The sequence below is a fragment of the Epinephelus lanceolatus genome, chromosome 21, assembly GCF_041903045.1.
Source record: "Epinephelus lanceolatus isolate andai-2023 chromosome 21, ASM4190304v1, whole genome shotgun sequence".
NCBI classification, from domain to species: Eukaryota; Metazoa; Chordata; class Actinopteri; order Perciformes; family Serranidae; genus Epinephelus; species Epinephelus lanceolatus.
Genome location: NC_135754.1, coordinates 28,572,790 through 28,600,603, shown reverse-complemented (window position 1 = coordinate 28,600,603; position 27,814 = coordinate 28,572,790). Strand labels below are relative to the sequence as shown.

At 42.8% G+C, this 27,814-nt stretch overlaps 1 protein-coding gene across 1 annotated transcript; it reads left to right on the top strand.

Annotated features, from left to right (window-relative positions):
• timp2a (TIMP metallopeptidase inhibitor 2a) lies at window positions 1-25,949 on the top strand. Its single transcript, XM_033612191.2, has 5 exons — window positions 1-389; window positions 14,772-14,872; window positions 15,813-15,921; window positions 21,195-21,319; window positions 23,856-25,949. Exons 1-5 carry the CDS (start codon window positions 254-256, stop codon window positions 24,051-24,053), a joined length of 669 nt encoding a protein of 222 aa, XP_033468082.2. The 5' UTR covers window positions 1-253; the 3' UTR covers window positions 24,054-25,949.
• The last annotated feature ends 1,865 nt before the right edge of the window (window positions 25,950-27,814 follow it).

The window sequence follows — 27,814 nt, the reverse complement described above, 5'->3', positions numbered from 1 at the left end:
GCCTCGATCCTAGAAACGAAAACACTCCCTAAAGACAGACAGCTGCAGTCACCAGACGAGACACCTCCAGGAGCCACCGTTATCGTCACCGTCATACCGGAGCTGAACGAGCAGACCGCCCGGTGTTGTTTACCCGTCGGTTAGAGAAGAAGGACGCGGAGGGGGGACGCCGCTGTCTGCCGCTGGATCTACACCGCGACGCATCTGCGCAGCACACGAAGAGGCTGAAAGAAAAACCGTCGCATCACTGTTTATGAAAATGCCGTTGTCCGTTAACGGCATCCTTTGCACGCTCGCGCTGCTGGTCCTGTGGCGGGCGGAGGAGCTCGCGGAAGCTTGCAGCTGCGCTCCGGTACATCCGCAACAGGCGTTCTGCAACGCCGATGTAGGTGAGTGCAGCACCGGGGCGGAGGAGGAGGAGGAGGAGGAGGGGGGGGGGGGGGGGGGGGGACTGTTGTTAGTATTGTTGTTGTTGTTGTTTACCTAGCTCATGTTGCACCAGGCTCCTGCGCACATACCGGGAGCTTCAGCCGCTCTGGTGCGCGCAGAATGGGCTCACAGAAGCTGCTGGAAACCGCTGGAGGTGGAGGTGGAGGGTCCTCAAGGCCATGGCCCGACTGTGTGCACTGCATCCAGACTGCACACACGCACATCCCCGGTGTCATCATTTATCACGTCATGTTGACAACAACACACCTCTAAGATATTAAAGTGGCCATTTGGGAAGCACAGGATTAATAAAATATAGTGTTTGTGTGTCATGGAGGCTTGTTATGAAGGGACACACGCACCCACACACACACACACACACATACACACACACACACGCTTATTTTGAAGTTAAGCATCACAGTAATGAGTCAAAGTGCAGCTATTGATACAATGATGAACTTTATCTTGATTATCTGCTCTGATGTCATTGTGATATTTCAATACGTCACTCCAACACACACTCTGAGAGCACTAGATTGTTGTGTGTCAGGGTGTAGGTGCTGTGTGTGTTTGTGTGTGTCAGTGTAACACACAGGAAGGATTGTGGCTCCATCACCTTACATAATGTCTCAGGTCCGGGGCAGAGTGCAGTTTCACCCCTCGGCTGCTCCGGGACAAAGCTTCTGCAGGGCAACGTGGCACAAGAGAGGGAAAGAGACAAGGAGGGAAAGAGCAGAGAGGAGGACAAGGGATGGAGAATGTGAGGAGAAATATTTTTAAGGGGGTGGGTGGTGGCGGTGGGGGGGGTTTGAATCTAAACCACAGAATATGTCACACGGTGAGCTTTCCTCTTCTTCTTTTTATTTTTTTTTGTAATTTCCATTCCGGCCCTGTTTCTTCCTGCGAGGGGTGGTGCTGGGAGGAATTACAGGAATGCTGCTGGGGTTTTCCCCAACTTTGCTCCGGTGTAACACAGGGACACACACATACACAACTGCAGGCCTGCTGCCATGCATGGTGGACGCTCACACACACACACATGCACACACACACTACAGATGACATCTGGCTGTCAGTTCAGGGTGTTTTAGGAAGAAAAAAGCTGTAAAAGTCACAGTCCAAGTGAAAATATGCCTGGTATCCCTGAGAACTCTGAGACCACACTACTTTGGCTCTTCCTCCACTCGACTCCTTATCCACACACATTTCCACATGCATGGGTGTGTGTGTGTGTGTGTGTGTGTGGATATTCCTCATTGCAAAATGACATCTCTATTTTCAGGTGTGACTCAATCTCTCGCTGAGCTGGCAGGATTCAGAGACAGGATGTCTCACAGCAGGGGTGTATTTGTGTTTTGTGTGCTCGTGTTGTTTTTAAAGGGTCGATGAGTCAAGTCAGAGGAGGGAGGCTGCGTGTTAGAGGCACGATGGCCGATGTTATTGTCCGGCAGTGGTTTCAGGGTGGACCTGAGGATGAAACCGTGGTTTTGGTGCATCTGAAAAAAATCTGCTGGGAGAAACACCCAGATAAGACTCTGCACAGGCAGGCCTGCAGCTGGGGGAGACGCAGGGGTGGGATGGGTTTCACAGGCTCACAAAGAGCAGGGAATCAGAATAGAGTTGGTTGTCTGGTTGCCCAGAATGTGCACGTAGGCAACAACAGAGTGACTCTGTGGTCGGACAATTTGATATTTGTTTTGGTGAAACTGGATCCCACTCGTTGCGTGTTCACACACATACTGTACATGCAGCAATCAGCGGCGTGTGTGTTTGTGTGTCACCTTCTGTTTTCATGCTAAATGATGCTCTATGTTAAGACCACAAGCCATTAAAATGTAGCAGTGTCATGCACCTACCGCACAATCACACACACTCACACACACACACACACACACACGTAGATGTGCAGAGAGACAAACATCCTCTTTTCATATAAATCTGTTGCCCACAAAGGGGAACTTCCCCGGCAGCCCTGCCCAGTCAGACTGTCCGGAGGCTGGGCGTTGTGGAAGACCAGAGTCACCCTGCTGTCTGCAGGAGTGGACATGCAACAACACACTGACGCTGTGTGTCTCCTTTTATAGAAATATAGTCATGAAATGGTATTAACAGGCACCACAAGCTGCTCTGCTGAACTCTTATTTAAAACTGAAGCAACTGGATGATATTGTTTGAATTTGAATTGTGTTACCGTGCACGTTTTTCTACACAAGTATGGCTCAAATATGGTTCGCAAAGTCATCACAAACATCTGCACTGAGGCAAAAAGTATTTTAAAGTTAATCATTAGAGACAGCAGACAAAATAGACATGACAGTGCACTCACTGACGTTTCAGCTCATTGTTTTGGTTTTCTGGCCCACATTTTGGTTCAGTCTCACTGCTCTCAATCAACATTGTTTCCAGCAGCAGGCAGCTGTTGTCAGTGGAAAACGCTCCAAAAACTCACTGCACACGACCTGCTCAGCACCAAACAGCAGACAGACGCAGTTAGAGACAACCTGCTGAACATAGAGGAGCGTTTAGCAGCTGGAGAGACAGATATTTCCCCCAGGAGCTGGTGGAGACCAAAAACAGAGTCACAAAAGAGTGAATATTGAAATTATGTTCATCAAGACGGCAAAACTAGGGGTGGGCGATATGGCTCTAAAATAATATCATAATATTTCAGGGTATTTTTGCGATAGCGATGTTCTGGACGATATGACAAATTAGTAAAAAAAATAAATAAGAATATTAATTTAAGAGTATCATGACATGATTTTTTTCATATGATTTTAAAAAATAAACCGGCATTATCGTGAACGCGATGACATGGCACATCCCTACATCAAAGGAATAATAATGCTAGTTCTTCGCCATATCATTTTGGAGGTGATGATAAGTCTGTTGTGTTTATATCTTAATCAGCTGCCCCCCAGAAATCAAATTCATGCTGCTTTAAGTATTATATTGGCTGATCAAAACTGCCAGCATCTCAAATGTGAGGATTTACTGCTTTTCTCTGTTTTATTTTAAGGCTGGGTGATATATTGATATTATATTGATATCATAATTTGACTACATATCTTCTCAGACTGTTCTCCTGGTTTTAAAGGCTGGATCACAGGAAAGTGATATCGTTTTCTGGATTTACCAGATTGTTCTCACTGCTCTGTTATTTGCTTTTACCAGTGCTAGCCCTAGCACATTTGGTGCCCTTGATGAGTCATTGTTGTTTTCTTGTTATTATTTGTTTTTCTTTTGCTTTAGGGAATCACAGAAATCATCACTATAAAAAATAAATGAACACTTTTAAAGTCATTCAGTCCGTCATTACACTACCTTTGAATGAGCACAAATTCAACTAATAGACATTTATGAAACAACCTTTAATATTACCATCTTTCACATGTAAAACATCTTTAGAAAATAAGCTAAAAGCCTTTTCGCTATATATGATACATCATAATGTCTTCTTTAATATCTATTTTATAGTGCTGTGAAAACAAAAACAGATTTCCCCCTCAAACAGCTGGATTTATTCAAGTTTCTCAACAAAAGATACATTTTACAAGATTACATTGAACACATCATGAGAACTTTATAATTCACCTTCGCCCAATACTCATTTTTACTGAATAGAGCTTGAACGCATCACAGTGTAAGTCAATGTAACCTCTGCAAGATGTTGGTAGCGGCCACTGGCTGCTTAGAGGCAACTATTACTGGCTCTCCTCCTGCTGATTTAAACACAGAGTTGTTATTATTTTCATGGTCTTTTTCATGCTCCTGATGGATGACACCTCCCGTAGCATTCGCCTATACTACCTATGCCACAGGCCCCCACTCCATCATTATATCCACATTACTGATGATTATTTATCAAAAATGTCATTGTGTAAATATTTAGTGAAAGCAGTAGACCCTACGGAGGGTGCTGTATTAACATTTTTGGCCAAATGGCTGCTGAATGTTCAAATTTTACCCACCTCTCAGTAGATCACTTTTGTTTTGTGGCTGGTGAGTGAAACACATCAGCCTCATATTTCACCAGTACTTGGCCTGTGATTGGTGCTAATTTTGAACCCTGACCCAACAATATAGTCACAATATCAATATCAAGGTATTTAGTTTAGAACATTGTGATATTTGATTTTTTCCATATCACGCAGCTCTATTTTATGTAATTTCAGATTGAATATTTTTTGTATTTTGGACTGTTTTTGGACAAAACAAGTTCAGGCTAATTTATCATTGTGCGTCAGCTCTACGCAGAGCCTGTTTGCCATGGCCTACGCAAGTGACCTACACCATTGTGAGCATTTAAATGTGTGCAGTGGTGTGTCTGTCACTCTGCAGTTACACCTCTAAAACACTAGTTGGCGGTGGAGTTTCTGTGAAGTGCTGTAAAGTTTAGTTGATTCAAAACACACATTAAACACACATTAAACATGGACTTAATAGCAACATTAGCAAACACAATTTGGCTCCATTATACCTCACAGGCAGGGCTGGGCAATATGAAGTTATTATATGGTTATCGAGATATGAGACTATATATCGTCTTAGATTTTGGATATACTTGTATCGTGATATGGCATAAACAGTGTTTTTTTCGTCTTTTTAAAGGCTGTATTACAGTAAAGTGTTGTAAATGTATCAACATATTAGGGCTGGGCGATAAGGCCATTATGTGCAATATATTGATATATTTTAAAGCAAGATAGAAATTTAGACACTGTTTCTGTCGATATTGGGTCAAGTTGCTTTACATGACGCACACCAGTGTGCATCTCTCCTCTTTCACACTCTCCGCACAGCTCCGCCCCACTCACTCACTCACAAGTTCTCCAGCATTTTTTAGAGCCATAGCCTGACATGCACCTCCCCAGAAATGCAACTACATGTCACGGTAACAGAATAGCATTTTAAGTCTTGTGTGTGTGATTCATCCTGGCTTCATATGAGCAGAGGAAATCTCCGCTCGTCGCTAGGCTAATTTATACAATGTAAAATGCCATAGGCTTGTGCTAATATTGTTAGCATGTTGTATTTGTTTGGAAAACATGTTTAGTATAAGCCAGTTGTTTTGTCAGTGAACCTTGTGAGTTGTAATGGAGCCGAATTTTGTAACGTTACCTTTGTTAAGTGTTGCTGTTGTCCCTGGTTTTATATGAGTAGAGGAAAAGTCTGCTAGCTGCTAGGCTAATTTATACAATGTAAAATGCCATAGACTTGTGCTAATAATGTTAGCATGTTGTATTTGTGGGGAAAATGTGTCCAGATAAAGACAAGTGTTTGTCTGTGAATGCTGTGAGTTATAGTGAAGCTGATTTGTGTACTTGTGTTTGAAACTGTCTCTATTAAGCCATGTTTAATGTGTGTTTAATGTGTGTTTACGCTCCTCATAGAAAATACTGAGATATACAGTACAGGCCAAAAGTTTGGACACACCTTCTCATTCAATGCGTTTTCTTTATTTTCATGACTATTTACATTGTAGATTCTCACTGAAGGCATCAAAACTATGAATGAACACATGTGGAGTTATGTACTTAACAAAAAAAGGTGAAATAACTGAAAACATGTTTTATATTCTAGTTTCTTCAAAATAGCCACCCTTTGCTCTGATTACTGCTTTGCACACTCTTGGCATTCTCTCCATGAGCTTCAAGAGGTAGTCACCTAAAATGGTTTCCCAACAGTCTTGAAGGAGTTCCCAGAGGTGTTTAGCACTTGTTGGCCCCTTTGCCTTCACTCTGCGGTCCAGCTCACCCCAAACCATCTGGATTGGGTTCAGGTCCGGTGACTGTGGAGGCCAGGTCATCTGCCGCAGCACTCCATCACTCTCCTTCTTGGTCAAATAGCCCTTACACAGCCTGGAGGTGTGTTTGGGGTCATTGTCCTGTTGAAAAATAAATGATTGTCCAACTAAACGCAAACCGGATGGGATGGCATGTCGCTGCAGGATGCTGTGGTAGCCATGCTGGTTCAGTGTGCCTTCAATTTTGAATAAATCCCCAACAGTGTCACCAGCAAAACACCCCCACACCATCACACCTCCTCCTCCATGCTTCACAGTGGGAACCAGGCATGTGGAATCCATCCGTTCACCTTTTCTGCGTCTCACAAAGACACGGCGGTTGGAACCAAAGATCTCAAATTTGGACTCATCAGACCAAAGCACAGATTTCCACTGGTCTAATGTCCATTCCTTGTGTTTCTTGGCCCAAACAAATCTCTTCTGCTTGTTGCCTCTCCTTAGCAGTGGTTTCCTAGCAGCTATTTGACCATGAAGGCCTGATTGGCGCAGTCTCCTCTTAACAGTTGTTCTAGAGATGGGTCTGCTGCTAGAACTCTGTGTGGCATTCATCTGGTCTCTGATCTGAGCTGCTGTTAACTTGCCATTTCTGAGGCTGGTGACTCGGATGAACTTATCCTCAGAAGCAGAGGTGACTCTTGGTCTTCCTTTCCTGGGTCGGTCCTCATGTGTGCCAGTTTCGTTGTAGCGCTTGATGGTTTTTGCGACTCCACTTGGGGACACATTTAAAGTTTTTGCAATTTTCCGGACTGACTGACCTTCATTTCTTAAAGTAATGATGGCCACTGGTTTTTCTTTAGTTAGCTGATTGGTTCTTGCCATAATATGAATTTTAACAGTTGTCCAATAGGGCTGTCGGCTGTGTATTAACCTGACTTCTGCACAACACAACTGATGGTCCCAACCCCATTGATAAAGCAAGAAATTCCACTAATTAACCCTGATAAGGCACACCTGTGAAGTGGAAACCATTTCAGGTGACTACCTCTTGAAGCTCATGGAGAGAATGCCAAGAGTGTGCAAAGCAGTAATCAGAGCAAAGGGTGGCTATTTTGAAGAAACTAGAATATAAAACATGTTTTCAGTTATTTCACCTTTTTTTGTTAAGTACATAACTCCACATGTGTTCATTCATAGTTTTGATGCCTTCAGTGAGAATCTACAATGTAAATAGTCATGAAAATAAAGAAAACGCATTGAATGAGAAGGTGTGTCCAAACTTTTGGCCTGTACTGTATATTGTATATTGCCAGCCAGCCTGTAAATACCAAGATAAGAATTTTTGTCCATATCACTCAGCCCTACAACATACCAGACTATTCTATTTGTGTAAACGCTTGCCTTAACCCATTTAGCTGTTATATTCACATTATTGATGATTATTGATTACAAATCTCAATTTGGTAATATAAAATAGTCATCCTTACAACCTTGTCGCATCAGAGACGGTATTTGGTCAGAAATGTTGTTATGTTTGATTTTGTCTTCCAGTCCTAGCATTGATGAGATTTTAAAATATGGAGATATATATGGTGTATCCAGATATAGCCTGAAAATAACGCAATATAAGAACGTATCGACCAGCCCTACTCACAAGGTTCACAGACAAAACAAGTGTCTTTTGCTAGTCACGCTTTCCACCCAAATACACCCTGCTAGCGTTAATAGCATAAGCCTATGATATTTTACATTACATAAATTAGCCTAGCATCTAGCAGACTTTCCTCTGCTCATATGAAGCCAGGATAAATCACACTCGAGTTACAACAGTATTGTGTTGGGGCTTTATAATCTTCACAATTTATTGTTTCTTATCTGTGAAATTAAAGTAAATAAAAGCTTTGTTTCCACTGAGGGAAATTGTTTCAGCTTACAGAAATAGACAGGAGGTCTGTGCACCTGACATGTAGTTACATTTCTAGGGAGGTGCACGTCAGCGTAGGGTATGCATCTATACCGTAGGTACAGTGTCAAACAATGCAAAAGTATAGGCTAAATCCTGCTTTAGGGTCTGAATAAAGAAAACTCTGAAGCAGATGTGCACAGGAGCACATGAAGCCAATATTCCTCGATGCTGTCCTGTTAATGTGTTGACCTGATGCTGTATCACCGCAGAAAGTGAAGCAGAGCTTTCATCTTTGCCGCAGAGGCCTTCGCTCAGTTGTGTTCAGAGGTCACAAGGTCGTCTGAAATGTGTTTGAGGGCGGTTCGTCTCTGGTCAAACAGAAGGCCCACATACGTCTGGAGCTGGACAAACCACATCAGGAAAGTCAGGGATGATTTGGTGGTCACTGGAGTATGAGAAAAGAAATGGATAGTCATGCGGTGGGATCGAATGGGGGGGCACTTAGGATGTGGCGTACAGGGTTTGCATGGAAAACATTGCGTAGTGCAACTGATACGCATGTATAAGTCATTAAACGCGGTCCTGGTCGGGGCGCGGGGGGGTGTAGGGGAGCGGTAAAAATGTGGGTCAGTTGGTGGTTTATGGAGGGGGCTCCTGGCTGCTGATTGACTGCTGCTGATCATGTGACTTTGGGATCAATCTGCGGTGAAGCACGGCCGCCTGCAGGCCTCCCGGTAGTCGTGCTGTTTTAGCATCACGCTGTGAAGTCTGCCGCCTCCGCAACATGCTGTTTAGACTGCACAGGATGATGTGCTCTGGCTTTATTGCAGGGGGGGAAACTGAGAAGTAAACATGTCTGCAACACCAAGGTAGACAGATTCGCTCCCAGAACAGCAATGTGTTGTGAACAAGGGGGTTAATTTCCCCTCACTATTGTGTCCTGCTGCTGATTCTTTGCTCATTAGTTTGTGGCTCAGAATGAGGTCAGGAAATGAGAGCGGAAAAACTGAGAGGAATGCAGGAGAGAGTGCCAGCCAGGTATACTGCTGTGTGTGTGTGTGTGTGTGTGTGTGTGTGTGTGTGTTTACGTGTGTACTCTGGCTGCTGCTGTATATTAGCATAAACATCAGAGTGGAACTGAAATGCAGAAGTTTGCTTGGGAAGAAACAAGTATTAGTTTCTCTGGAAATGAATGACTTCTGTGCTGATAGCCCGAATCCAAGTTGATTAATGTCCCAATCAACAAATCTCTTTCTCCTTCCTATTTTTTAGCAACAAGTCAAACATTCCGGAAGTCATTCATCCAAATTATGAATATGTAAACTGTCTGGCAAAACCTGTTATTTAGATATCAACTTAAACATGAAGTTACTTTGAATATTTGTTACTTAAAGATGCAGGATTTTCCTGAACTGTATAGACATACAAAAAGTAATCCCCCTCAGTCATTACTTACAACCCACTAGAAGTGTGTGGTGGTGTATTTATCTGCAGAGACTCTGCTCACATTTTTTTATTATGCCCCATTTTCGCTGGAGACACAGTATACTAGGGCTGTACCTGGGAATTATGTCAGCCATATCAGATTTGTCTGCTCAATATTCAAGCCACGGGATTTTATTCAAAACATCATCTCCGTTCATTGAGTTAGCCCCTAACTGATAACAGCTACTTCTTTAATCCCCCACAGTGTGTTACACGCGTAACACGTCCTCAAAACGTCACACCTGATCCTGTCCCACAGACTGTCACGTTTATATAGACACAGTTTTGATGCTGTTACTACTTCCTGTGGAGGATTAAAGGCGAGACAACTCGGTCCCACCACTCCGAGATCGTACCTTTATATACAGCACAGCGAGGCGGCATAAGGGCATGATATTATTGCCTTGAACAGGCAGTGTAAAAAGGGGCTGAAGTGTTTATGCAGTAGGCTGACGTGCACCTCCTCAGAAATTACTATCATTTTCTTTAATTTCACAGATAAGAAACAATAAATTGTGAAGACAATAAAGCCTCTACAAAAATAGCATTTTAAGTCTTGTGTATGATTTATCCTGGCTTCATATGAGCAGAGGAAATCTCTGCTGGTGGCTAGGCTAATTTATACAGTGTAAAATGCCATAGGCTTGTGCTAATAACGTTAGCACGTTCTGTTTGTCTGGAAAACATGTTTAGTATAAGACAGTTGTTTTGTCAGTGAACCTTGTGAGTTGTGATGGAGCCGAATTTTGTAACATTACCTTTTGTTAAATGTTGCTGTTGTCCCTAATATGAGAAGAGGAAATCTCTGCCTGTCGCTAGGCTAATTTATACAATGTAAAATGCCATAGGCTTGTGCTAATAATGTTAGCATGTTGTATTTGTGGGGGAAATGTGTCCAGATAAAGACAAGTGTTCTTCTGATTTGTGTACTTGTGTTTGAAATTGTCTCTATTAAGCCATGTTTAATGTGTGTTTAATGTGTGTTTTGAATCAACTAAACTTTACAGCTCTTCACAGAAACCTCCGCCTGTGTTTTGGAGGTGTAACTGCAGAGTGACACAGACGCAACACCCCACAAGTATAAATCCCCCATAGACATCAGTGGATTCAGTTAAGACTTCAGTTACAATACTGCATTTAAATGTCATCAAATTCAGACTTTTCTGCAGTGTTTCATCTTAAATGTCGTCCAGCTCCACTAACATTAAAACCTAAAACCTAAAAAGAACAGAAGCAAATGCCACATACTAATGAATGGTAACTTTGAGGCAGTCGTCTGCTGGTTTAAAGTATCAGAGGATGAGATGTGTCGGGATGTGGATGGATTCACCACCTCTGCTACACAACTGTTTACTACAGAAAGCTTGATAATACTGAACCTCGGTGCAACAGGATGGCACCATGCTCCCCCGTCAGAAAATAATCAACAACTTTCACAGTAGCTTTGAAACACAAATCCCAAACATTTACTAGATGTGTTTCTCTCAAGTCTGAGGATTTACTGCGATTTTCTGTTTCACGCCATCGTGTGATGAAATGATTTTAGGTTTTAGTTTGTTGGCGGACAAAACGAACCATTTGAAGACGTCACCTTTGGCTCTGGGAAAACGTGATAAATTTTTCACTATTCTGACATTTTATAGAGCAGATGATTAATGGTGGCTGTCGTGGTTACATGTGCAGAAAATCATCTTGGACAAAAGGGGGGGGGGGGGGGGGGCGGTGAAGAAGGGGTAGAGGAAGTAACGAGAGATGGAGCAGAAGAGTGAGAGACGTTATTAACTCTAGGAGCCATGAACCCCCATATTTGTGTCTGCTCCAAGTCATAAACTGAACCCAAGGGTGTTAGAGCAACAGCAGTCAACTGAGTGTGTGTGTGTGTCTGTGTGTGTGTGTGTGTGTGTGTGTGTGTGTGTGTGTGTGTGTGTGTTTATCTATGTGTACGTGTCCGCTGTTGCTGCTTATTTTATGTTTTTTTTTTTTTGTTTTTTTTTCTCTCTCTATTGCTCATATTTTCCATTCTGAATAAATGCCCTAAGCATAGCTGAAGCTTGATGTAGTCAGTCAGGCTATTAAAACACACACTTACACACACACACACACACACACACACACGGTGAGAAACATGCCTCTGGCCCGCTCTCCCTCTCTCTGCATATCAGCTTTCAAGTTGAACTCCTATTCCTTAACGCCGCTCCTTTGACAGTTTCCTGGTCATGTTTGGAAGTAGGAAGCTCCGTGCTGCAGGCCAAGTCAGTTTATGTGTCTGGCCCTCATGCAGTTTTGGACCTAATGGGAACCCTTAGTTGGGTTTTCATTGACTGGGCTGCTGTCGATCTTAATGTGGTATGTGCACATGAGACTTCGGGCGGTTGTGGAGGTTGTTTTGGTTCTCATACATCTGCCCTCGCATTGGCCTGAGATGTGGTGAACAAGAATGTCATCAGTTCATTCATTTTTCAGGGAGAAAATGCCAAATATTCTGCGGTATCAGTTTCTCCAACGTGAGAATTTACTGCTTTTCTCTATTTCATATCGCTGTAAACTGTCTTTGTTGGTCAGACAAAACAAGGCGTTTGAAGACGTCACCGTGGGATGTGTGAAATGCATTTTTTCACTGTTATCTTGTACTTTGTGGCCCGAACGATTTTGTCTGAAATCATTTGATGCATCCCTAAATATCTTATCATTTTATATTTTTTATCTGTTGTTTAAATGAATGCTTAAAAACAAAAATGAGTTGTAAGAAGACTTCAGGTGAAGATTAAAGACGCTAGTTTTGTTTTTATTATTATTTAGTTTATTATGAATAAATGAATAATTTTATTTCGGTTACATACATCTGGAAAAACAAATTATTATTTCACACAGATTTTTTCACAGTCAGTAACCGGAAAAGGAACAGATTAAAGCCTCAGGCTTATTTTTGCTGATCCTTTATCAACTCAATGATACCCCAGAATATCAACTGTACCAAGAAAGGAAATAAATTAATTGATAATTAGATACATTATACTCTAAAATATAGTCAACAGTTGTTTTACATTTTGATCATTTTACATTATAATCCATAATCACTTGGTGTTTGAGTGCACCTGCCACACATCTACATTGAAAACAAAGAATTTGAGAGCACAAAAACGCTGCATGTGTACGGCCTCTAACATGTCAGGGTTTTCCCAGGGGTTTTTCAAGACCAAGGTGGCAAAGGCCTGTGGCGGGGGGCATCTTGACAGCTGTACTTTTAGATACGGTCCCCCCTCTATTAAATATCAGTGTTTCCCCACAGGATTTTTGGTAGACTCACAAGTCAGTCTTTAGACGCTTTGCTTAACTAAAGACTGATGTCTTTCTCCCTGATTTTGTGTTTAGATGGGCGGATACAATTTCAGAGTTTAAAAAAACTCCCTTCGTTGCAGAACCAATAGTAAATCCGCAGGGTGGTCCTTCGGTGGCTCGCTGAACTCTTGTGCTCGTAAACATAGTCCGACTGCGTTAAAAGTTTTAAACAAAGTCACTGTAAGTCCTTCATTTCCACATTTCTTGTGGACTGAGCACACGTTTGATAAAACGGAGTTAAATCTCTGGGCATCTATTTTCAAGCTCTCTGTGTGTTTGTTTCCTTGCGGACGAGAAAAGGGGGAGCGCACATTTCCAGGAGGATCTGTCCTTTTCAAAAATGCAAGAGGCGTTGCTTTGTTGCCGGCCGTTTTTGCCGGTGTGTTAAACACACTTTAGAAAGAAGTGTCCTCAGACTATCAGAAGGTGGAGATCTCTGATTGTCTGGTGGCCAGACTAGATTTTTGGTGACTATGGGAGGTAGGGGCCATGCTCAAGAATTCATAGTAGGCGCTCCAGCCGGTGCGCTACAGGGTGACGTTCATTTACCAGAGGCATTTTATATCTGGCCGATTTTTGGACACTATGGCAAATTAGACTATGGCGGGCCACCATAGTCTCATCAATGTATGGGAAACACTGAATATAAAAGGAGGCCCCCACATGCTTGAGCTTTACACTGCTGACTTTTATAATCAGAACAGACATGTCCTGTGATTTTCAGCCCTCTGATTATATGTACCCTTTAAAGCAGGCACATCCTGACAGCTGAGAATATTACTGTCAGGTACTGGCCCACCTTTGTCATAGATAGGCAGGGAAAACCCTGCATGTACACAAATATAAACCAGAACAATTACATACGTAAAAAGATTGGAAAATATTAGCATACTAAACATATTAAAAACATATTAAAAGGTGTCAGTAGAGGGGGAGCATTTGATTGAGAGCTACCGCAAAGGCACCATCTCCCTTATCTACCAGCTTTGATCATGGGACAGTTAACAGACATTATTCTGATGAGATTACCAATAAAATATAAACTGCTGTCAGTGTTTCAAAACATATCTTTGGCATATCTGTACTTGTCATTTCTGAACTTACATATATGCTGGTATCAATGTATCTGCAGTGAGCTAATATCATTCAGGCTTTAGTCTTTTCACATCAACAGCCTTGGTCCACAGTACAAGAATACCTTGTTCACATATCTGTTTGCTTACAGCAGCAGTCTCTCTGCATCCTTTTATTGGAAATGGTTTTGTGTTGTTTGCCAACACATTCTCACTCCGTCCATGTCACATATTGACGTTTGGTCATGGACTCTCACATCTACATATGGCATGTAAGGCACCCTGGGTGTGTTGGTTGTTGACGTTCTGGGACGGTGTGTCAAGTTCTGCTTGTTACATGCATTATCTTCTTTCAAAATACACTTCTGTTTTCACAGGAAATTTAACGTTTACATACAGTCTCTTTCAAAATAAACTCACTACGTCAGTACAACACCACGAATTGAACAACAAAAGCACATGGTTGGGTTTAGGAAAAAAAGAACAGGGTTTGGCTTTGGAATCTTACTGGACAGGAACGCTGCTCTCCTGGGTGAAAGTCAGTGTTTGTTGGACCCATCCTCCACCCCCTGCCCTACTTGGGACTTTCGCTGCCTTAACTTTCGTCCTTGTCCCACCGCATTTTCCCCTGATGCCGTGTGCCGTTAAACTATAACAGCAACCGGCCACGTATCATGCCGAAATGCCAGATTTGGACGACTTTGGAATGAGACTGGGTTGTATTTGCATCTCTTTTGATGGTAGGATTATGTAACACCATATGATCTGACGCCACGTTCTGTTTCCCCAACAGTGATTCGAGCAAAGGTGGTGGGAGAGAGAGAGGTGGATTCTGGGAATGATATCTATGGGAACCCAATCAAGAGGATCCAGTATGAGGTCAAACAGATCAAGGTAAGAGGACGACTGATCAACTTTCAATCCTCAGCTTGACAGAGTATCCACCAGATGCCTACTACCCCTTTTTTGTGACAGTCATGGGCTTGGTTGGTAATTCAGTGATAAACACATTTAATTTCCTGTAGATTCTTCACAATAAAAGTTCCCTGTTATTTTGTTATGTAAAAACTTTTATTGTGAAGCAGCAAAATACGGAAATGTTGAGTTTTCAAACAGCAACTTCACACAGCTTCTGATACCACTGATAGGGAACATGAAACAGTAAAATGAAGCAGATATGTAAAGTAAAAACAGAAACACAGTAGAGAAACTAAACTCCAATCCCCAGAGATTCAGTTGGAAGCTACAAAAGTACTGAGAGCTGAACACACAGAGACTTTGAAAAACGCCTTTCTCTCTGGTCTCCTGCAGACAGAGGTGAGGAGAATCTCACAACACAAATGACTTGTTTGAGTGGGATAAATGAGGTGGTCGGGGGTTGGCTGCAGTCGGAGAGACGCCACCACTACCTGCTTGAAGGTGGGCGGGCGGCCCGGCTTTTGGACCTACTCCAGAGAAGCAGTAGCAGCTTGGCTTGGCACCGCGCGTCTGAACTGATAACAGAAGCACAAATTGACACGGCCAAAAGTGACAGCTGAATAGTCCCTGTTAGGGCTGTATTCAACCAAAGACAATCTTGGTTTCCTGAAATTGTACCTGAACAAAAACAGATTGAACAATAACAAACACTGTTTCCAGCTAGGAAAAGAAACGCTTTATTAAACACAGTCTTATTAAAGTAACACGGCGACTGTCCAACCAGTGAGGCTTTGGTTGAACAAGAACATTACGACCAACCAATCGACCAATCAACCAAAAGTTTTTCAGCCCTCATGCCTACCTATTGTTGCTCAGACTTTGACCTCTGACCCCCCTCTCTGTGGTTTTGTTCCAGATGTTCAAGGGTCCTAACGAGGACATCGAGGCTGTCTTCACTGCTCCTGTGTCCGCTGTCTGTGGCGTTACCCTGGATGCCAACGGCAAGAAGGAGTACTTGATCTCAGGTGTGTGTTACGGGATTTTACGCATGGTTTGTTTTGTGGATTTTTGTGCATTTCTTTAATCCATGCGAAAACAGAAGTGTGAAAAAAGGACATGTTGTGGAACTGGTAGGATATAATGTGTTAACTGAAGAGCTTTAGAGACTCTGGAAGGTGGATTACCTTTAGACATAGCCAGGCTAACTGTCTCCCCCTGTTTCCATTCTTTATGCTAAGCTAACCGGCTTTACTGGCTGTAGCTCCAAACAGCGTACAGTAGGGTGCTTTCACACCTGCCCTGTTTAGTTTAGTTCAATCAAACTCAAGTTCGTTTGCCCCCGAAGTTCAATCACACTCAGGTGTGCACCAAAACAACCAGACTGAGACCTTCTTGAAGAGGTGGTCTCAGTCCGGTTACAAACGAACTCTGGTGTGGTTCGTTTGTGGTGAGAACGTGTTGCGACCTGGATGTGAACCAACTGCAGTCACATGACACATTGTTTGGGTTAAACATGAGCATGTTACAGTCCTGGAGGATTATTAATGTGCACCTCCTCCTGTACTGCCTTAATATGCACATTCAGCACATCCAATGCATCAAAACATTGTTTTCTAGTTGGAGCCGCGCCTCGTTTTCAAACTGTATGGTTTGACTAAAATGAACAATGACAGCAATATAGTCCACGATGAGCAGCGCTAAAATCAACCTGCGTAGTTGTCCCTCCATTGTGACATTAGAAAGTGTCACATTTATCTTGCAAGTGTACTCTTCTTCAAGGTTTTGTTTGCTTCCTGGATTTTTCCCACATGGAAATTCTGACCAATCAAGAGCAGCTTTCTTGCACAAGGAAGTTGATCTGGTCCGCTTGTAAATGCTGCCGTGAGAACACAAACCAACTCTAGGCAATTATACAACTTTGTGACAAAATTAGTCCCTGATTCAGACCAAAGCAAGACAACTCTAGGTCTGGAAGCATCCCGAGAATGGCATCAATCTCCTCCCCAATAACTGTATTTTCCAAAGTTTTGAACTCTTCCTTTGTGTCCTACTGCCAGTAACTTGGCATTACATGTTTAAGTAATTTGTCTAGTAAAAATACCAAATATTTGTTAATTTGCTCTGCTTTTCTCAGTTTATGGTTCTTGAAAATATGTGTCTTTTAGACATAATAACAAATGAATAAACTAAGATAAAAGCTACAGACAAAAAATAAAACAAGACGGTCAGGAAAGAGACAGATAATCAGATATCAACCTCCAGGTGTAAACAGCCGGGCGGACAATCATCACATTGGATAAAGACTAACGGGCCATTTTGTGTGTAGAAGGAGTAACTGTTTATGTTATTATGGGTAATTATACGCTGCTGACTAAACCCTGTGGAGACGGGGAGTGACCTTGTCTGTCGTGCTGTAGCACAGAGTTGTAAATGTATGTGTGTCTTGTTCATGCTGCTCGAGGTGATGATGACCGTGAGATTAAAAGAAAATATATCACTCTACAAGATAAAAGCCTGAAGGGAGCATTGTCTAGCTGGCTGGATGTGTTGGGACATGGTGAGTGTCCATGACCTTGTGTTCAAATTTCACAGATGCAGTCTTAAACAACAAGGCTGCCGTTTTACATCTGCATCCACTGAAGTGTGTTTAGTTACGTAAGCCATTTTTGTCATTTTCTAAATCTTAAAACAGCTAAAATCTTTTTTTTTCTTTGCATCTATGTGAGAGGGGTCGCTCAAAGTGATGGATCAGCAGTGTGTTTTCACCTGACTCAGTCCCGTGGAGTTTTACAACAAATTTCAGGTCATTGTTTTGGTTTTCTGAGCCACAATTTTTGTTTTGCCTCACTCTCATCGCGGGGATTTTAGTTTCAGCAGGCAGCTGCTCCCAGCCAAAAAGCTCCAAACAATTCACTGTACTGTACCTGCTCATTACCAAACACCAATCAGACCCAGTAAGACACAAGCTGGTGGACGTAGTGGAGCAGCTAAAGAGACAGATATCTTCCTCAGGAGTTGGTAGAGACCAAAAACAGAGATAAAAGAGGGTGAATAGTGGATTTAGATTCATTAGGTGGACAGAAACACGACTCCAAATGAATGGCAGTGTAGGAATGCCCCAGATCCAGATCCAAATCATTAAATGTTGAGAATCTGTCAATGCCAAATCCCAACCTGATCCTTCTGTTTTTCCTAGATAATACAGCAGTACAAAACAAACCCTTCCTTGAATCGTTTTGGCCTTGTGTCTGTCTCGAGGCAATGTCTCTGTCCCTTTTATAGAGTATAGTCCAGTGTTTGTTGCTTCAGTGCAGCCTCTGCCAACTGAATCAGCTTTGTTCTGCTGAGTGTTTGCCTTCGACATCTGGACTTACTCTGTGCGGATTGAGAAATTAGTCTTATTACTCTTGTTGGCTTTTTGCTTGCAGGGCTTTTGTTGAGTTTTGAGAGTGTGGTTGTCGTCGGCCCTACACTGTCTCTCCCTCGAGCAGGGCGGTGAAACACCATGTGCCATAGATGTGTCATAACTCCTGTAAATAACATAAACAAACAGTCTCAATCTGAATTTCGCTTTCATTTATGGTGTGTAATGTTTCGCTGTGGGCGTTGCGCAGAGGGAGAGGAGCAGTGGAGAGCTGACGGCTGCACTCATTGCACTCAAGCTTTGCGAGTAGAAAAACACCAGCTGATGTAAAATAAAGGATCCCATCCTCTTATTAGCTCAATATAGTCGATCGTTATCAGTGAAAAAACAACTTGAAAACACCCCCGATCCCGACCTTTGAGATCAGATCGGTACATTCCGAGTAAATAGGCAGTTTTTTACCATGAAGTGATGATAATATGACAGTGTTGTTTACAGCTTGTTTCTACTGCCCCCAAGTGGCCAAAAAATTTGCTTTTACAAATTTAAAGTCAGATGAAACTGCATTTTGAGAGTATCTAGCTTCAGCATTATGATGTGTATCTGAGTGAAACAGGATAGGCTAGCAGGATATAAAGTTCGGAGGAATTTGATTTGGTCAGTGGAAAAGTTGTTGCTGAAGCCGTCCACTGTAAAATGCCTTGCGTATAATCTGGAGCTGTCACATATATAACTTTCCTTAAAGTGAACAGAGGGCCTATAAGCACAGTATTTCTCGGCAAACGGGGACACACTGACATAGCATGCTGTTGCTAGCTAGCTAACTTAATCTTAGCCTTGTGCTGGATGCTTTTATTGGTAGAAATAAGCTGGCTCTAGCTTACCTAAGAACACATCATATTTTGGTTTGCAGGAAGAAAACATGGTGGATTTTTATATAAGAATACAAAGAAATTGAGTAAGAAATGTTGATCTTAAATATAACCCAAAAAGTGGGAATTTTAGATGGGACTATTGATACCATACCACTCTCATATCTTTTTGCTGAATATGAAGCTATAGCCAGTTAGCTTAGCTTAGCATAAAGACTAGAAACAGCCGCTCTGCTTTGTCTGAAGGTAGCAAAAACTTCCTCCCAGCACTGCTAAAGCTCACTCATTAACACATATTATCTCGTTTTTTGTTATCTGCACAAAACTGAAGTGTAAAAATGACAGTGTTACTGTTTTATGGGGGGTTAAGTGCCTGACTACTTACTGTGACTGGCTGAAAAATAGTTTAGCATATAACCTCCTCATAAAAGTTAAATATTTGTTTTTACTCTTCAGTTTTGTTCAGATTAACTTGTGTGTTAATTAAAGAGTTAAAGGTGCTGGTAGGTGGATTTTGTTACCTTTGGATGGAGCCAGACTAGCTGTTTCCCCGTCCTCAGTCTTTGTGCTAAGCTAAGCTAAGATGAACGACTGCTGGCTGTAGCTTCAGATTTCACAAACCGATATGAGAGTCGTATCACTCTTCTCATCTAACTCTGAATAAACATATTTTCAAAAATGTCCAACTATTCCTCTAAAGGTCTGGTGTGTAAGATTTAGTGGTGTATAGAGGTGAGGATTGCAGATTAAAACTTCTCCCAGTCCTTCAGTTTTCATTGTTCACAAGGTTTTTACCGGAAGCCGAAATATCTGTAGAGATCTCCTCCTCTCCAAAACAAACAGACCAGGAGATTAACACTGATAAAAACACTGAATAAAGCTGTTTCACCTTAGAAATTGCACTGTTTGTCACGTCACAAACGGACTGCAAGCCTAGCACCTGCTAATGTGTGCTCACCTTTATAATCTGATAACTCAAGATCCAGATGTTCAGGAGGTTTTTACCTGGAGCCAAGTTATCAGCGGAGGTCTCTTCCGCTCCAAAACTAACAAACCAGGAGATTTAAATGGGTTTTAAATGGGTTTTTCTGCCACTTTTGGCGTGGAGGGGCTGCTAACCACTTTGTCCCTATCTAGAGCCAGTGTTTGGTTTGTCAATTCTGGGCTACTGTAGAAACATGGCGGTTTAACATTGCAATCTCCGTAGAAGGACCTGCTCTCTATGTAGATATAAACAGTTCATTCTAGGTGGTAACGAAAACACAACCATTCTTATTTTCAGGTGATAATACACTAAAGAAAACACAGTTTTTATATTCCATTTCTGCCAGTATATCCTCCTAAATCCTACACACTGGACCTTTAATGTTTTGTTTGCTAAATCTGTCTGTTATTGTGACTGAAAGCAGCAGAATGAGACATAGTACAGCGAGTAGGGGAGACAGAGAGGATCATGATGTCATGCATGCTCTGGTTTCCTCATCGCAGACAGAGATGCACCCGCAAACACTCGGCCCTAATTACAGAGAGTTGTAAGAGGAGGAACTGCTGAAGCCAGCGTTTCCTCTCTCTCAGACTGCACGACTCAAGCAGTGGGAGCGACGGTTAACTTTCTGCCGACCGGGGCATCTTTTGAAATGATTCATCCTCCCTCCAGGGTTCGAAGGGTTAACAGTTGAAAGGGTTTCAGTGAAACGTGAGTCAGCCTCGTCTGCGAGGACGGGCTGTAAAGACTCCAACATGTCCAGAGCTGCTCTGCAGACAGATAGCGGTGAGGTGAGGAGCAGATCTGCAAACTCCAGTTGAAATATCTTGTGTTTTGACTGGTGCCACTCGTGCGTGAAACATAAACAGCAGCTTTTCACACAGAGGACATGTGGTGTGTATTGATGACTGCAGCCACCCGTCTGAAAATTAACAGATTTTATCACCTGTGAGTGTGTTGTCTAATGCTCACAGTTTGTGACCTTTTGTCCACTGAGAGCTTTTATACTGATGCATGATCTCATGTCTGAGTTTGCTGTCACTGTGGCGCTTTTATCACCGTCTCATTCTTTTGCAGGCAAGGCCGAGGCTGGTGGGCGCATGCATGTGACCCTGTGTGATTACATCATGCCCTGGGACACCTTGAGCAACACCCAGAAGAAGGGCCTTAGCCAGCGCTACCAGATGGGCTGTGAATGCAAGGTAAGGCGGTGAAGGACAGTCTGTGTATGTATGGTTTTATCTCCCTAAGTATAAACTCTGCCCCCGCCCTCCTCCCCGAGTACAAAACCAGACATAACAGTCCAAACAAGATGAGCCACAACATGGATTAGTTGATTTGACAGAAAATAAACTTTGATAAAGATTTTTTTGTTGGTTTTTGCTTCTGATCTGAGAGGATTTGCTGTTTTCTCTCATTAAATGTTCTTTTAACATTTAGATTTTTTGTACAGTTTGAACAAACACAATATAATGCCATAAACAATGAGCTTTAGAGGTGCTGGTAGATGGATTTATTACCTTTCTATGGAGCCAGGCGAGCTGCTTCCTCCTGATTCCAGGCTTTATGCTAAGCTAAGCTAACAGTCTCTTATTTAGTTAACACACAAGAATAGTATACATCTTCTTATTGACCTCTCGGCAAGAGAGCAAATAAGCATACTTTTTAAAACATTACTACAATAAGACAATCATTATCATGCCAGTTTCAGACCGTGTTTTGTCTTGACAAAGTTACTGCACAACAATTAACGCTTGAGAGTTTATAAAAGGGGGCACGGTGGTGCGTGGGTTTTCTCCAGGTGCTCCAGCTTCCTCCCACAGTCCAAAGACATGCAGGTTAATTGGTGACTGTAAATTGTCCGTAGGTGTGAATGTGAGTGTGAATGGTTGTCTGTCTCCATGTGTCAGCCCTGTGATAGTCCGGGGTGTACCCTGCCTCTGTCAGCTGGGATAGGCTCCAGCCCCCCGTGACCCCCAACAGGATAAGCGGTTACAGAAAATGAATGAATTAATGTCCCCAGAGGGCAATTCTGGTGCAAAAAAAACCCAAACATCATAGAAACGTACTGTACATACAACTAAGATAAAAAGGGGGGATGACATGCAGCAAAGGGCCATAGGTTGGAATCGCTCCCACAGCTGCTGCGGCGAGGACACAGCCTTTGTGCCTGAGGTAGTGAGTGCCCCGCCCTCATACCCTCTTGAATTTAGTTGTTTGTTTACATACCTTGTTTCTCTTCTTGTGAACTGAGTAAGGCCCTGATCACACAGAGAGCGTTTTAGCAGCTGGAGGCACCTTTTTGTATTTGTTTTTAATGAGAATTAAGCTTTTTGCCTGTAGTTTTTGCGTTGTGATCCTCTAAGGGGCCAGAGCGCTCCGAACTCCTCGAGTTGAAAAAACTTCAACTTAGAGTGGACAAATGCCCAATTTCATCTCTTTTTTTTTTGTCATTTTGGTGATCGCATGATTTTGAGAGGCGGGCCCTCTGTGGTGGTCATGACAACAAGTTTACAGTTGGTAAACAATGGAGGAGAATAGGGTTGGGTCGGTTCTCGGTAATACCAATTCGGTCCGGTACTCCGTCTTGGACCGGGTTTTATTTTTTGAGACCAACTGGACCGCATACTCGGGCAGAACGTACGCGGAGCGGACGCCGCGGAGGTCCGCCCGGTAAAAGTGGACGTCCGCAAGCCCTGTGCGCGCAAAGCACGACCGCACAGACTTCGCTCCGCGCACCAGTATCACACAAAAGACTGTTCGGCATGTATTTTTCACATCGCGGGGATTTTTCATGGACATTTTTACACGTAGTCCGCTTCGCTTATAGTAAGCCCGAGTCTGTGAGCACCTGTGTCTGCCTCTTCACCAAGCGCACAGCAAGCAGGAGAGAGAGGGGGGCGGGGCGGGGACTGAGCTAGGAGGTGCGAGTGCGCATGCGCCTCTACTGTAGCCTGGAGTTTGTTTAATAGTGACGGGGAGTCGATAATGGCAGACAATTTAGTCTCGACGAAATCAAGGAATGCGCCAATATGGCAACACTTTGGCTTTGAGCCAGACGAAGGAGGCAACCCTTGTTTGCACTGATTGAGCAAGCTGCAAAATTTATTTGTAAGGAATAAAAGAAACAACTTGTTACTGTCCCTCTGTTGTCCTAAGGTTGTTTTTTATTTTAAATGAGTCAATTGCGGTATTACCGACTTCATGTGGTTTTTTTTACAAAAACCGGACCTTTTTTTTTTTTTTCCTCATACCGACCCAACCCTAGAGGAGAAACTGGTGGTAGCGGTTGCTGGATACCCAGAGCTATACGGCCCGACGATAGACAGCAGGTTGTCAAACTGCCCCTGAGTCATCCTAAAATATGCCTGCAAACAGCCATCATGGAGGAGAAGCTCCTGGACCAACTGGTGGTACTCCCCATGATCCACCCTCTTTTTTAGGGTCTCATGTACCCACACAGATCTCTGTTTCCCTGTGCCCAACAAACTATTTACTGACAGCCTCTCACCCTCAATCAGAGCTACAGCACAAAAAAACAACTGCCAACTAGCGCCAGCAGTGCAGTAAACACTGTAAAAACTAGGGCAACAGATGCTCACCGATGGCCCAATATTGACCAACAGTCGACCGTCAGCTTGGTTTGTCGGGGCTCGTACAGATAATGGACGGATGGATGATGTCATAACTTGACTTTACCGGACTCTCACAGGGAGGTTGTTCTGTTTGTCTCCGCAGATTGTGCGCTGTCCCTCTTTGCCCTGCGAGATCTCTGCTCCTGAGGAGTGTCTGTGGACGGACCTGATGATAGAGAAGCAGGTGCACGGACGCCAGGCCAACCACTATGCCTGCATCAAGAGGGCAGATGGCTCCTGCTCCTGGTACCGCGGCGTCTCATCGCCCAAGAAGGAGTTCCTGGACGCCGACGACCCTTAGTCACGTGGCACGCCTGACTGCCTACTGCACAGCCTGGCTGGAAAATAAATGTAAACGATTCCATTGAAATTTAAGATCAAAGTGATTTTTTTTTTTTTTTTTTTGATAAAAAAAAAGGCAAAGCTAATGTGACTGAAATTACCTGCTGGTCTGAAAACAACCTTCAGCCTCTCTTTGTTGTTGTCCGTTAGCATTTCAGTCAGCGAGAGCAACACGAGGCCGCTTTCAGCCTCAGCATTGCTCACCTTTAACTGAAGAGGCTCAGAGGTTGTTCTCAGATGCAGCGTCTCTGTAAAAACAAAATAGCATCATGAGACATAGACTGGTCAAGTGATGATGTAACTTCCTCCTGAGGCTGGCGTCAGGAGGATATAAATTCTCGGTGAGACAGAGCACTTCCTGCCCCACAAAGCGCTTTAACAGCTCTGCTCTCCGACTCCACCAATCAACCCCCGATCTACGGACGATCATTCGTTACCCATCGTGTGTTTCTACTTTTATTACCTCATTCTCCATTTTTATTCCAAAGCCAAATTCCAAGTTGCCTTTTTTTAAATGATTGTCTCGCTCTCTCTCTCTCTCTCTCTCTCTCTCCGAACACTATAAGTTACTGCTTTTCTCATCTGCTCTGCTGGGAGCTGTTTGGCCACTGCCGACGTTGGACGCCCACGACACGCTTAACTGTTTCCTTTAAAAAGAACATGAGTCATCTCGCATGGCTGAACTCTTGTGGTTTCATTAGTTGGAAAAAAAAATTCTTTTCTTGTGGTGATTTTTAACTGAAGCCTGTGACTGTCACAAGCCTCACTGGACCAGTCTATGCTGTGTAAAGATGAGCGCTCTAAATTTAAACCTGCTCGCCGCCCCCACAGTCCGATCAGAAATATCCCAGATTCCTCTTCCTCATCTCGTCTTCGTCCCTCTCTCTTGTTATCCCCACTATGTAGCTGTACAGTACCTATGCATATACTTTTGTTGTTACTTGATGATTATTATTTACTGCATTAGAACTAGATTTGCACTTTTTGAGGATGAGTAAAGACAAGAGCCTGAACACTCTGATGTGACAGTTATTATAGTTCGCCCAGACCGACAGATCCACCTCAGGTGCAGATTTATCCTGTTTTGAGTGCTTTTGGTGATCCGTATTCACAAACTTACTCTCGCTATCTTTGTCATAACAGATAAAATAATACTTGCAATGGAAGAAAAGCAAAAAAAGTGGCGCGTGGTGAGACGTTCGGATATAAGGGATCTTTTTGCAGATTTTATGTGTGAAAGAGAAACAAAAAGAGCTTTGTTGGTTGTTATTTCAGTGTCTTTGTATTATCTGTTGATTGTAAATGCCAACAGCAGTTTCATGATTTGCCAGTATATTCTTGCAGACGGTTCATTTCATGAGTAATAAGGTCTTTACACGCTTAATGTTAGCTTTCCTGCTCCTTCCAGTTATTAATGAAAGCTTTATCGCTGTCATAGAAAGCAAGTTACTCAATCAAAGTTTACAGTGCTGTTTTATACACCTCAAGCTACATTAACAAAAAAAATATATATATGATGGAGTATTAGAGGCATAATTTAAAAGTAAACTCTTTCCATTTTCCATTACTTTGTATTTTTTCAGTGTTATTATTATACCTGTCATGATTTTTGTGTGTTTTACGCTGTCTTTGTCTACGATGTCTTTAGCTGTAGTGTCGAGATGAGAAGGTCCTCTTGCGCTGGAGTAACGTGAGAGTGAGAGAGATTAATCCTTTTTGGAGAGGTGTCGAGAAACGAGGGATGGGTACCTTGTGTGAATAGAGGACTGTGCATGTGTTTGATGCTTTGTGTAAGTCCGGGCGAAGGACAAAATATTCAGTATTATCAAATAAAAAACACGTTTGAAAGAAGAAACGCTGCCTGTGTCAGTCTTTTTGGGCATTTGCTCTTTTAGTGAAGTGATGCAGGCTAAAGGTATGGAGGCCTAAAGGGATCAGAACTGAGTGAATAAATACAGTGACGTTATGAAACAAACATTTGCCTTGTGCCGAAGTTAGCATTTAAACATACTGTCATTGGATGGTTTGTATGATATCTAATTAATCACTACTGTTTAGGTTAGATATAATAAAAGATTCATGGCTACGCAAAGTTACGTAGGTTAGGTTTGAGAAAGGTAACATGAATGGCGGTTGCACGTAATGTACTTAACCTAAAGTTGCATACTTAACAGGTCTTTGCTGCTGCTCTCCCTGCCTTAGGCTCTCCATGTAGGCGCATGGAAGGGCAGACAGGTGTGCTCTCTGCCTCAGGCTCTCCTTGTTTGCACGTGGAAGGGCAGAGAGGTATGCTCTCTCTGCCCTTTCTATATAGGCACACAGAAGGGTGGAGAGGTGAGTCCTCTCCGCCTTAGGTTTTCCTCTTAGGCCCGAGGAAAGGCAGAGAGGCCCAGAACAGAGCAATACCACCAAATATAATACTGCAAATGGAAGCAAAGTTTTCTTTGACTAAAGTGTTCTCGACTGAAATAACTCAAAGCCCACTACCCCAACCTGCTGTCTTACTTGGACTTTTACTCTTTAGACTACTTCCTTCTTCTTTACTCCCATTAGTGCATTGGCCACATGATCGCAGCCTTCACAAATACATGGGTTATATATTAATTTCTGACTCATGATTGTGCAGGTTATATAGGAATTCTAGTGCAGTACTTTTCGTAGAGTACATATGAACAGGGAATGAGAACAGCCTGAGCATTTTGCACGAGTACCACTGTGCTTAAATCGTCTCATAGAGCTGCCTGTAAACCAGATAAGTCATGTTATTTCACTCCAACAGTTTATTTCAAAATGCATGTTTTTATTTTACAACACTACTTCCCCAGTGACGGAAATGAGATAATGTAATATGCTGTTGCTTTGTTGTGAAGTGATTTGCAATCAGCCAACCACATAACTGGTTCTGTCCGGTTTAATGACGGACCAACAAGATGTGTTGAAATGAAACAGTCACTGGGAAGATTAAAAACATACTTTGGAAAAAGCATATTTTAAGGTGAAAAGTCCTGGACTTACGTAACAATTAATTTGATGTACAATCATGCTAGCAGCTCTTTCATAATGGTTACATATGCTAAAATTAGGGCTAGGTATCAGAACTCAATACCTTTAAGGCAGTGAGCGAAATAACCCAGTACAAAGTAGTACCTAAAAAGTAGCAATTGTATGGTTTATCTCGCAGCCAATCACCGCAGGTCTTGTTCAATTTAATGTGACAAGTGATAGGCTCACTACCACACAGGCTACAACCCCCACAGTCTGTGCTGTGGTGAGGTTGAGCGTAGTGTATTTGGCAGAGTTGGCAGTTCAACGTGCTGAGACACAACCAAAATGTCTGAAAATAGGGCTATACTACACACCTGTGGCATCTGGTGGAATATTACGCAACTGAATGTTTCCCCAGTGACCTTGACCACCAAAATCTAATCAGATCATCGTTGAGTCCAAGTGGCTGTTTGTGCCAAACTTGAAGTGATCTTTAGATATCGTGTTAACAAGAATGAGACAAATGTGGGGCGTAGATGGCTTAGTGGATAGAGTAGGCGCCCCATGTACAAGGCTGCTGCCGCAGCGGCCTGGGCTCTACTCCAGCTTGTGGCCCTTTGCTGCGTGTCATTACCCCCGTCTCTCCTCCCTTCACGCTTAACTGTCCTATCTATAAAGGCAAAAATGCCCCAAAAAATATCTTTTAAAAAACAAGAATGAGACAAATGCAAGGTC

Excerpts from the sequence above, each read along its gene's own strand:
- timp2a (XM_033612191.2), top strand. The coding sequence starts at position 254 with ATGAAAATGCCGTTGTCCGTTAACGGCATCCTTTGCACGCTCGCGCTG. Across the intron at positions 390-14,771 it reads GTTCTGCAACGCCGATGTAG|TGATTCGAGCAAAGGTGGTG; the intron begins GTGAGTGCAGCA and ends TTTCCCCAACAG. Across the intron at positions 15,922-21,194 it reads GAAGGAGTACTTGATCTCAG|GCAAGGCCGAGGCTGGTGGG; the intron begins GTGTGTGTTACG and ends ATTCTTTTGCAG.